Here is a 12,449-nt window from a genome sequence, read left to right as displayed (position 1 = left end):
AGATGAAATAGAGAAGCAAATTGAGAATACAGATCCAGGATGGTAGGAAGAGAAACCATGTGATTAAGAGGGCACTAAGGAAGCGGGAACCTAGAGACACCGAGTACATCCACGTTTGCTAGTGATAGGCGTGTATGGTACATGGTCCGCCTATGAGAATTCACACACCTTGCACATTTTTAAGTGGGCATCTGAAACTTTTTAATCCTAAACTTTTCATCACAATATATGTATATTTTATTAACTAGGTGTTGAAAATATTAAACATTTAAAAAATGAGATAGAGGGAACCTGGGTGGCTCAGTCACTAAGCAGCTGCCTTGGGCTCAGGTCATGATCCCAGGGGCCTGGGATGAAGGCCCACATTCCTGATCAGCAGGAAGCCTGCTTCTCCATCCCCCCCTCCCCTGCTCTCCTACTACTTGTGTTGTGTGTGTGTGTGTCTCTGTCTCTCTCTACCAAATAAATAAATAAATCTTTAAGAAGAAAATGAGGAAGGAAAGGATTGACTTCATTGGAATAACATTTGCCTGCTACAAGTTGATTTTTTTTTAAGCAGAACAGTCTCATTTTCTGTTATTTTATTTCCCAAACCACACTGGAATGGAATGAAAACATTAAAACCCTTACTTGTGCTTTTTCCTATTATGTCCCTAAAAATGGGTAGTTTAATTTAAATATGAAGGAATGAGTGTCACTAACCAAAACTGATTTTTATTCTGATGTCAGAGCACTTCCAACATCTGCCCAAATCCCCTTTCCAATGTTAACCTTTACCCTAATAAGGAGAGGAAGCCCTAAAGGCGGAGCCCCAGGACTGCCCACAGAAGGGCATTATTTGAAACAAAACTGGTATTTCAACTTTGTTATCAGCCCAAGTCCTACACTCTAATAAGATCTGAGAGGAGTGTCTTGATCTTCCAGGAAGGAGAGGAGTATCCTGATATCAGACCCAAGAATGGGCATATCACCTATCCTACAGAGCACACATGGAGTTTGGATCTGGAAATGGACTCTCTTAAAATGATCTGCACATAAGGATTCTTTATAGAGCTTTTTAAACTACCCTTGGGGACATGGTACCCTACACCCACAGGTGTAGACAAATATTTTACAAGCTATGCTGGGATGATGAGGTGGGGAGAGAAATATGGAGGTTGTTATAGGAAGATAGAAGGTTAAAGGAAGTCTTTGTTTTGGGTTTTTTTTTTTTTTTTTTTAAGAAAAAGGTCATTTGTCTTCTGACTGGAAGGATCCATTGGAACAAGAACTTGATATTGACCCTGGGAGTGGAGTCCTGGAGAGGGCTGGAGGGAACAAATCCCAGGCTCTAGGAAGAACAAACCCCAGCTGGGGATGTCTGCTCTTTTCAATAAACCTGCTCTGTCTTCAACTCTTTCTGTGTTTCTTGTACATTTCTCCAATTACCATGTAAATTCCATGATGCCAGGGACTTTTCTGTGTCGTTCACCACAGATTTACAAACACTCAGGGCAGTGTGTAGGGAAAGACCCCCCCCCCCCCCACGTCGTTAACTAATTAACTAGTTTGTTGTGTAAGAGTACCCCTCCTCCTCAATGTAACTGCTGAGCCTTTCTGTAACTACTTGGCTTTTAAAACAAGATACCCCTTTTCAACTCAGCCGAGGCATGGTCACATAGGCAAGGGGTTGAGTGGTCATGTCTAAATACAAATTAAAAGACAGGATACAAATGTATAGATTTGATTGGGTGGTGGTAAGATAAGGGAATTCCTGCACAAGGGCTTTTATTTTCTTGAAGTGTGACACACTAGGTGACAGTAAATGTTTTGGATACACAGGCACAAAAGGCTTTTTTTTTTTGAAGTGTGACACTAGTGATGAAGTTTTGGAACACAGGTGAGGTTTGGTGGGGTGAGGTCCAGAGCCGATGACCAAGAAAGGATTCTTGAGACGTCTTAGGTGCAAATGGTGGTTTTATTAAAACACAGGGACAGGACTCAGGGGCAGAAAGAGCTGCTCAGACAGAGGCATGGTTGACTGGGAGCTGAGGAAGGTGAGGACAAAGTGGGTGTCCAGAAGGACTGTCATATGCTAAAGAAGAATTTCAGGATGAGGGAGACCTGGTTATTGTCAAGTCAAGGCTGTTTTTGCCTCCAATGAGGGAAAGCATGAAGACAGTTGGGAGTTTCCTGGAGATATGTTACATTCCTCCTATCACACATCCTTGTCAGTGGGCTTTGGGCTTAGAAGAAATTCAGTTTTATTACACTTCCCTTCCCCTTAGCCTCCCTCAATTTTATGGAGGGGAGGGTGATGTTAGGGTTTCCAGAAACTGAGGTATGGGTCTCTGGAAGTCAGGCTATTGATGAGAAAGCTTCTTCCTTCTTTGTAAGTCGCTAGGACATTTGTAGATGGAGGGAGACTCCTGTCCTGCAGGACTGGGATCTCTATCAGTTAAGCATCGTTTTTCCTTTAGGGCAGCCGGGAGTGCATGAGGAATGTTACACATATGGCATGGGGAGAGGGTGTAGGGCGCCAGTTTCTGCTTTGTCCTCAGCTTGCCTTCTGCTCCCTCATCCCTAGGACAGGAGCTGGGAGTGAGGTGACATATTTCAGAAGAGGTGGGAGTAGGGATTGTTGAGGCAAGTTTTGAAGGTGTGAAACGGTCATCCATTAGAGGGAAAGCAAACTCACCAGAGAGACAAGGGAGTTTGAAGCCAGGGTTGAGTATCCACTGGAGAATTGTGGTCAAGTGTTTTAAAGTACAGCAGGTTGGCTCAGCTGTATGATTCCTTCCTGGTTTCTGGTGCATGCCGCTGGCATTGGTAGAATCATTTCTAAAGAAACAAAACAAAAGAGGATAAGCCGTTCTTTCAGAAACGATGATGAATCAAGTTTTGAACATGCTGGGTTTTGAGGCACAGGTGGGACATCAGTGAAATAGCATGAGTAGGTAGTCAGTTACACGGGCCTGGTGGGTAGGAAAGAAACAGATGGTCGTGTATCAGTGGGAGAGATGTTGGCTAGGGAATGGGAGCTGAAACCAAGGGCACAGTTGATATCACTACAAGAGAGGGTAGCTTGGAAGAGAAAGGTTAACTGAACCCCCGGGGAAACCCTGATGGGAAAGTCACATGCATTTCTCAGGCATGCCAATGTTGACACAGATTATTGTAACTCCTGGGGGCCAGAAGCCATGTCTTTGAGATTCATTCATTCTCTGCCTCTGGCATAGCCTGGGCCACATTGAAGGTAATTCTAAAATTCATTCCGATTTGATTTCATTGCACTTTTCATTTACCAGAATCTTGTCATGGTTTGCTAGTGTATCATTTTCTCGAAAAGATTAAATAAGGACCATTTTACAAATATGAGATGAATGCCTGAAGGGATTTTGTTTAATTCATTCATTAGCTCGGGAACCACTAAGATGTTACCACCACTTCAAGCAAGAATCTCAAGGCAGACACATATACAATCAGTAATACTTAAACGAATTTGCTTTGATAGATGCAAATAGATATGCAAATAGAATGCAAATGGATGCAAAACTGCCTTCTACCAAAGGAAAGGGGGTCAACTGTACTTCCAGTGGACAAAATTCATTTACATATAGCTAGACAAGATCATCTGCATCCACATCAATTATGTACAATCTATAGAGTTGCAAAATAGCTCAAAGACAAGAAAGGCACAGAATATCCCATAGAATTGGTCAGCCCAGAAGGGTACATGAGACAACACCTGTTTTCCCTTGGAAGACACTATAATCTTTTAGGTTCATTTCAATGTCTTTCGTGATTTTGCCTATGCTTTAAAAGAAAAAAAAAGTTACCCTTATCATTCTTATTAGTTTGAAAAAAAAAAATAATAAAATACTAGTCTGTTATAAAATACACATGGAAGAATGTTCTGGCACTATCATACCCAATTTGGGGTACTAACTGATTAGGAAGATGAGGCAGAATTTGGGAGCCCCTAGGATGAGTCTGTTTCCGGTTGGAATGGGAAACATTTAAGAATCAAATTAAATGATCTCAAATCCACTCTGGAATGAAACAGGTTATAAGGAAAATACAGAAGATGTTGAAATGGACCTGTTGGCTCATTGTGAGCTTTCCTGGTTGAATAGAGACATCTACCATGATGCTTGTCCTCCATGTCCCACCCGTCCCATACCTGCTATCCTGGCACCAAAGGGCCACCAGATTTTAGGCTCATTCTGAAGTTCCAAATGGAAACCCTCTGTTCCCACAGTAGTGGACAGAATGACTTTGGTTGCTGGAAGCGTCAGCTGCTTTAGTCCAACAGTTCAAGAGAGGATCAGAAGAGCATAAGGACGATATTGGAAAAAAATGCCCGAATTTCCAGAACACAATATTTCTCTTTGCAATTTTTGAGTGTTCTGTAGCCAACCTGCCCCCAAAAATTGAAAACTATAAATAGAGAGGAGTGGGAAGGAGAAATGAGAACCTGTCACAGTGCCAGCAAAAATAGGGAACTGAGAATTTTCCAGAGATTCAGAGTCAAAGGGGGTTAATATTTACTTAGAAAAGAAGTAGTGGGCACAAGCTCTAGGATGAAATGAAGGCAAGAGAGGCAATTTAGGGAATGGAGAGAGAGAGAGAGAGACTTGAAGATAAAAAAAAAAGTCAACTTAAAGTCTCATTCTTCATTAAGGAAAGTACAGATCAGAGAAGAGGGGAGAGACTAGGATATAGTTGATCACCGATTGTGTCTGGCTCTGATTAGAAGCTTTGTATCCACTTTTTAATTTTATCTTCCAGCCTGTTTCCTGGATTCCAGCTTCTATTTCCTATGAAATAGGTACCATCACCAAAGACGAGAGTCAAACATGTAACAGTAGTCAAATCTTTAACAGCGCGGACAACTAACTAACCAAAACCTGGCCCGGGGACCCCTGCAGAGTCAAGTGTTACACGCCCAGTGCCTGGATCGCGAGGCCATGGTAGGGATCTTGGGAAGGGTTCAGGGTAGGGAGACATACAGCAGGTTCTGGCCAGAGGCTAGTCACCAAACTTTGTGTGGCTGAAGGGGTGTGTACCAGCTGAATGTCAGCTCCCAGATGAAACTGAGGGAAATGTCCTTTGGGAAGGTTTCCGCTGACTCTCTGCCTTTCCTTCGTCTTCCCCAGGGTGTTCCATTAGCATTTGGGGTCTGGGGTCTTGCCTGTTGCTCCTGGCTTTGGTGGGCCACGCCACTGCCACAGCCAGGGCTCCAAGTGGCAGTGCACTGTATGGGGTCTTGACTGTTCCCTCCTGACTCTCGGAAGGAAAACAGGCAGCAGGGATTTTCATTCTTTGTTGGCACCTACTCTCTTCAGCAACCCCAAGATCAGTACCCCAGGCTGCACAAGCTCAGGTTCATGTCTTTACCAAAGGCCGGCAATAATTTCAGAAAGGAATGACAATGAAGGTAAAAAACAGTTCAACTACTCGCTCATCTGGACTTCTAGGGCAGGTGGGGTTCCCAGACAACTTTGTTCCGTCGGTCTGGCACCCTTGCCCCCCCTCTCGGTGCCTTGGTGATGAGTGTGGGCCTTGCTGTTTGTGCTGCCTGAATTTGCCCTTGTTGCTTATTAGCACTGTGGCCCTGGGCTAAAAGTCATGCCTCTCAGAGCCAATCGGAATAGCTTATTAGAACTATTGATTCTGGCATAGTGGGCCTGTGTGGAAATCTCTCTTCTTCATCCCTCCTCCTTCTCAGTCTTCCCCTGCTCCACTTCTTCCCCCTCCTTCTTTGATGTGTAAACCAAGGTATTTGGGGAGCAGGGAATGATGTGATGTTTGGGATTTACTTTAAAATATATTCCAGACCTCCACCCTCCCCAAAAAACAAAAATACAGGCAGTTTGGGGGCAGTAGAAGGAGGGCCTATGAAACAGTTGGGGAAGCAGAGTGATAAGTACTCGGAAGGGCCGGGATCCTTCTGCTCTACACACTTTGGTGTATGCTTGAGAATTTTCATAATAAGAGTAAACAAACAAAGACCAAATAATGAGGCTTTTATTCCCTATATCCGAATGAACATAGAATGCACTTTCATAGTTGCTCCCCTTACAATTTATTCTGATTCTCCAGAATAAGATTCCAGCTCTCATCCTACCTGTCATAGTCTCTGGATATTGACTGGGAACGTTTTCCTCAACAAGGCCTTGCCAGGCCCACTGCTAGGGAATGTATTGTTTCAGATTCTGTACTCAGGTTTTAAAGATTTTTTTAAATTTATTTATCAGAGAGAGGGGGGTGTTAGAGAGTGAGCACAGGCAGACAGAATGGCAGGCAGAAGCAGAGGGAGAAATAGGCTCCGTGCTGAGCAAGGAGCCCGATGTGGGACTCGAACCAAGGACGCTGGTATCATGACCTGAGCTGAAGGCAGCTGCTTAACCAAGTGAGCCACCCAGGCGTCCCTGTACTCACGTCTTAAAAAAAAAAAAAGTGACCAGTTTCCCGTTTGGAGTGACTCGAATGCAAGACTCACTGTAAGCCCTTGTCTTGCTGTGTCCCATCCCTTTCTAAGGACTGCTCTTGCTATCTCTGTGAGATCACAGCATTGGGAGGGGCAGCCCAGGCCTGGGCTATTACAGCTAAGCTGCAGCCTGAAGGGCGCGCGTGAGATCTGTGGTTTGAGCTGTCAGAGTCTCACGGAGAAAAACAAAAAAGAGAAATGAATCATCATTTGACCATGACATTCCCACTAAAGGGGAGGACAGTGGGAGAAAGAGCAAGGGAAGAGGAAAGAAAAATCTCAAAATAAATGTGGGGTGGATGGCAGGAGGAGGAGGGGGTCTCGGAAATTGGGGACAGGTGTGGCGATGGAACCAACGCTAGCCACAAACACACGATTCCGCCCATTCTAGAGTGGACTGGACATAAACATGCTCGCACATCTACTTGTCGGCTGCGTTTTGTCGGCCGGTAGCGAGGTGATTCTTTAAGAGCTCTGAGAACCCAAACTTGTGGCCGCCCCGCAGCTGAGCCGAAGTGGAGCGGGGAGCTGCCCAGAGGACCCGAGGCTGCCAGCTGACCACCTTCCTCCCTACAGATCGCTGGAGCCAAGCTCAGCGGGGGAGAAGCCACGCTCGCGGGTGGGTGCCGGGGCTAAGGGCGGAAGCCGGGTTCCCACAGAGGCCTCCGCGCCCAGGCGGCTGCAGCGGCGGCGCCCGGGGACCGGAGGCTTGACACCAGGATGCGCCCCCCACTCTGGACAACCGGCCGCAGAAGTAAAGGGCCAGCATCCCGCCACAGCTATGCTTCCCGCGGGACAATCTCGGGAGAAGGTCCTGGAAGAGGCTCGCAGGCCGATTTTCCGAGGGAAACGGCGAGGTGGGGAGGGAGCGCCCCTGACCCTCCCCGCCCTCCCCTCTCCCGCTCACCCGGCCGCACAGGCGACAGGGCTGTTCCGAAGAAACGTACGCGGGGTTGTAGTGTCGCCCTCCGCCACACGGGGCTGGATCACCTGCTGGCTCGGCGGCATCGGTCTGGGCGCCTCTCTTGGTGGAGGCAGGCGGAGGCGCGCCTGCCGCGTCCTCTTTCATTGGCCGCGGCGAGGGCGCTGCCATGTTGGAGGAAGCGGTGCCTTCTGTGAGGTGGAAACACCGTGGCTTCACCCATAGCGTTGGGGAGCGCAGCCTCCTACCTTTCCTTCTCGCTGGAGTGTTGGTGCTGAGAGGCGGCGGCCGGCGGGATGGAGAGAAGTAGGATGAACCTGCCCAAGGGGCTGGACACGCTCTGCTTCGACAAGGACGAGTTCATGAAGGTGCGCGCCTGGGCTCTGCTCCCCGGAGCCGGCCGTGGGTGGCCTGCCCTCCTTGGCCCTCCGGGGCCTCTCCTCGGGCTTCTCCTGCGGGCTTCCTGGGCCGTCCCCGCCCCGGACGGGTCCTCGGCAGGGACCTCACTGCACTTCGCAGTGAGTCTCTTGGCCTCGGGTGGGCTAGGTGAAGCCTGAAGAAAGCACTCCTGTGAAATCGTACACATTGAATGAAAAGGCCTGAAAGTTCAGGGCAAGTGGTTTTGAGCTAAACGTAAAAGCCCCGGACCCGTAGGACCCGCCTCTGGTACCGTGCGGCACAGTCAGACCGCCGCTCCCCCGGCCTGACAGAAGCCTCCCAGTGCCTTGTGCCTAGAAGCTGAGCGACTGTGCGTTGAACACATCTCTGAACGCACGTACTTACCAGGAATCGGGTCAAAAAGGCACTTAACCTAACGTTTATGCCTGACTTTCGTCTTAAGCTCCCGGAATGAGAAATCTGAAAGACTGTACTGTCCTTACTGGTTCTGGTCCAGTACTACAAAGCATACCAAGCTCCTTTTCTAAAGTTGCCCTACTTCTCTTGGTGAGGTCAGCCTGAAGCTGGCAGCAGATAACTGTAGGACATAAACTTACAGAATAGAAATTTAAACTGAAAAGACTTTACTGACAGGAAAGGTTCATCAGACATAGCCTTGAAAATGTCCCAAGGTTTGAATCAGAGCCAGGAGGAGCTTTATCTGTTTTCTGTATCCCTCTGGGTCTGTACTTAAACTATCAAAACGTATATGTTTAATTTCTAAGGATTGGGATTTAGTAGCTGGTTTCAGTGTTAAAAAGTTTTGGCTCTGTAGGTACCTAAAATTCTGAAAAGAGTTTGAATTTCTTACTTTTTTATGGCTTCAAGTCATAATATGTTTTTTTCTTTTTTGGGTTAACCAGCTAGTTCCTTTTTGATACTTGCATTCAGATCACATCTCCCAAACTCTGGCTTTAAAAGTGCTTATGTCTGGATCCTCTGCGGTGTGGCCATATCATTTTTAATATGTAGGGATGTCTAGACGAAGGTATATTGTACTCTTGTTCTTGTATGGTGATGTTAAGCCACTGTAATAAAAGGTGTAAATTGAATGGAGTGTCTGAAGGAGAGCACAGAGTGAATTCTCTGATCCAGAAACCTTTTGTTAACGAAGGACACGTGATGAGGAGAGAGGTCATTGGAAGAAGAAAAGGCACACACACAGACTTAAAGAATCTCAAAGCACGGAAGTCTCTTTAGCTTGTCTGTCTTTGGACTTCGTCAGGCTTTCTTTGGGCCTAACACTAGCATTTTCTCACACTTCCTCGCCCCGCCATCTTTCTCACTCTGAGCTGACAGAATGCCTTTGGTCAAAGCAGCTTCGGAAAATAGAAATCTCAAAATAGCAGTTCTAAAGTAGGACTTAGAGGTAGGAAGAGAGCAAACTGGGAAAGTGGCTAGAATGCCAGCAATTCCATATTCTTTCAAGGCTCTGACATTTCTGAATATAATGTACAATTTGTAGTGTTAATGAACGTGACCCCTTCATACATAGAAGGAAAATACATGGAACAGCTGTTCTGTGTAAAGTGGTATTGATCTTCTATGTGGGAGCTGGAGATAAAGGTTATATGCAATTTGTGTTTCCGTCAGAGAGATGTTTTGTTAAGTTACAGTTCCGAGGCAGAAATGAGTGGAGAGCTTGCTGTCGGGGTTGTATTTCTACATAGGTGTCTTGTTTGGCACATTTTGGAATGAGACTGGGATGGTAGAAAGGGGAGATGGGGTGGGGCTACGGTTGCACCTTGGACACTGCATACATTGAGGGGTCCACGTTGATGCAGTCTTCATGGTAGAGCTGCATTCAGGTTTACAGCAGGAAGTTGCATGGTCATATCTGTTGAGTGCGAGCTTACTGGTGGCAGGAGACTACTTAAAAAGTCATGTTTATGAGATCTAATAAGAAATAGAAGGGGAAAGGTATGCAAAAGAGGTAGGTGATCAAAGTGCAGGAATGGCAGATGGGGAAGGGTCACCTGGGGCAGAGGTACTGGCAACATCATACTTTGTCGGCTTAGAAATACGAAAATCCTTTGGGTTGACAGCCAACTAATAGATGAGCAGGACATAAGGTATTGGTAGTAGGGGGAGAAAGTGGCATAACAGATAAATTAGACCATTTACATGAGTGTGCTATTGACATCACATGTAGCCTTCCTCTTCCATCTCAACATATGACTTCATCTCCATTCGTACAGAAAAATTAGCAGCCATCCCACGGGACCTCCTCCATCCTGCTGATCATGATCCCATTCTTGTATTTGTCCCCTTCTCCTCCTCGCCTGGTACGGGGAGGGGCTCTCCTTCCTCCTCGGGTTCGGTCTCCACTCTGGCTCGGAGTCCATGCCCTCCCGCCCTTCCAGGAGCCTGTGAGTTTCCTCTCCCCTGCACTCCTTCCCATCACATGCTCCTGTTTGATCCTCTCCCACTTGACTGCCCCACCTCTAGGTATTGCCCTGTCACTGTCGCGCATCACAGCCAGTGCTCAGGGGTTGACTTGACTTTCCCACCTTCCACCCTTCAGGCCCTGTCGTTCCACTAAAGAGTTCTTACCAAAACTGTTTCTAAGTCAGCGCACCTGACCTTTCTCTGTCTCTTTACTCGACATCGCAGTAGACCAAATGCTCTGCATTGCTTCCTTTCTTCTACCTCTCTGATGTGTCTCCTGTGCAAAGTCATGCTCCTGGTAGCCACTGAATGCTGATTATGGGCTCAGCCCCGTGTTCCTTTCTTTCCCTAGATGACCTTTTGTGCAGCTTCATGACCACCTATCAGCATGTAAGGCAGATTCCTGTCTCTGGCCCACACACCCTCCTGAGCACCAGTTCTGTGTATTGGACTTGCTGACCTTTCTTCTCGGATGTGTCTGTGGCCCCTCAGACTCATCAGGTTCAAGACGGAATTCATGAGCACCTCCTCCACTGAAAACCACCTTTCTTATTCTATTGCCTCTCTCAGTAAACACTTCATCCGTTTAGCCTCGAGTCGGGAAACCAGAAGTCAACTCCTACTCTGTCACCTTTCCAAAATCTAGTCTGTCACACCAAGTCCTGTGGATTTCGCTTCCTAAACCTCTTGAGTCCATTTACTTCCTTCCATCTCTTCTCGTACCTTTGCAGTATGCCCTTGCCATCACACCGTAGAAGCTTCTCACCCAGTCTCCATGTGCCTTCCTTGTCTTTCTGCCCCTGGTCTACACTGCAGGCAAGACACTCTTGTCAGAATGTGGATGTGATCTTGTATGTACCAGGTGACTGGTCAGTCCACCAGCTCTTGAAAAACCATTTTCCCACGCACTCGAACTTATTTCAAAGAGAATCAGTCCCCCATGGGGTAGTTTTCCTTGGTAGATCGTTTGTTTCTGCGCTGAGCCATCTGCCTCCTTCGAACTTCTCTGTGTCAGTTCCTCTCTGGAACCTGTGGCTTCGTTGGCACCCCGGGTAGGCACATGATGACCTTTTCCATGAGAAGTGAAGGCAGGAGCCCTCTGGACGGTGAATGTATGTACCCTCGTGTTCCATAGGTAAAAGAACCGTGTGTGTGGGTGGGGGGGTAAGTCCTTGAGGCTCCTCCCTGTTCTAATTGCGTGAACTGGGAATTTTGAGACAGGAAGCAGGTCCTGTGTGTCCTTGTTTGCAGGGAGCATGCATTCTGATGGACAAAACGGAAAGGGGAAGAATGAGCAGCTACTCAGATCTGTTTGTACTGTGCTGGGTGATTATCTGTGACCTGCAGATGTGGGTCCCATCCTCGGCTCTGCTCTCTGCCTGCTTATGTCTAACTTGGGGCAAATCACTCGCCTCCGGCCTTCTGTTTGCTTGTTAGTATAATGAGGTGGTGCTTATCTATGTGATCTTTGCCGGCTCCTCTGAAAAGACTCCAGTCCATCCTGGCTTGCAGATAAGGAAACTGAGGCCTGAGGTGTGATGACTTCCTTTAAAGCCACACAGCTAGTTGGGGCCAATCACAGGCCAGATCTCCTGACCCCCACGCATCAGTCCTTGGAAATCCTACTGTAATATGTTCCTTTCCAGAGGCCACAGGTGGGAACTGAGGGAAGTGGGACAATCAGAACATTAAGAATAGCGCAGAAGATGGCACAATGTCCGCATGCCTTGGCACCTGCATTTCACCAATAGGGCCACCTCTTACCTTAGAAGAAGTTCCCACAGGGCTGGTGATCTGGATGCCTGGCCTGGAACTTAGCTACGGTAAACGGGACCAGAGGGAAGTGATGGCTGTCTGAGGTGGACTTTTTGACGGCGGCTGGAGATAGCAGCTGACAGAGGAGGAAGAGGGAAGAGTGACAGACGGTAGATAGCCGCAGGCCTGCAGGTCAGCCACTGTTGCTCCTGGTTGCCCATCCCCAGGAGCCATCTTTGTATCACAGGATACGAAGGAGCTGAGTGCTTACCCTGTGGGTTCTTAGTTCGATTTCACGTCTTGATGACAAGATTCCATTCTCTTCCGCATCAGTTTGAGACAGACATCGTAATGAAATTCTAATTAGCCAAATATGGAATGTAAGCCTGGAACTCATTTTATAGAGAAATTTTCTTATGTGAACTACTTTCCCTGATGATAGAGGAGTTGTGACGATGTAACATCAGATAAAGT

The 12,449-nt window shown here is 47.2% G+C and overlaps 1 protein-coding gene across 5 annotated transcripts in view; it reads left to right on the top strand.

The window, feature by feature from the left end:
• Positions 1-7,545: 7,545 nt before the first annotated feature.
• Positions 7,546-12,449, top strand: part of LOC123393846 (conserved oligomeric Golgi complex subunit 2-like) — a 29,594-nt gene continuing 24,690 nt past the window's right edge. For 2 of the 5 annotated variants that reach the window (XR_006608654.1, XM_045087097.1), the window contains exon 1: positions 7,546-7,762. Coding sequence is in view for 2 of the 5 variants with exons in the window: in XM_045087097.1 (XP_044943032.1) it covers positions 7,691-7,762 (72 nt within the window). In the remaining 3 variants the exon portion in view is untranslated. The remainder of the gene's footprint in view (positions 7,763-12,449) is intronic. The other 3 variants (XR_006608653.1, XM_045087098.1, XR_006608651.1) reach the window with 2 other exon arrangements.

This window comes from Mustela putorius, unplaced genomic scaffold (assembly GCF_011764305.1).
Source record: "Mustela putorius furo isolate JIRA1106 unplaced genomic scaffold, ASM1176430v1.1 tig00001033_pilon_pilon_pilon, whole genome shotgun sequence".
Lineage (NCBI taxonomy): Eukaryota > Metazoa > Chordata > Mammalia > Carnivora > Mustelidae > Mustela > Mustela putorius.
Note: the sequence above shows the minus strand (reverse complement) of the source record. Positions and strands in the feature narration are given on the sequence as shown.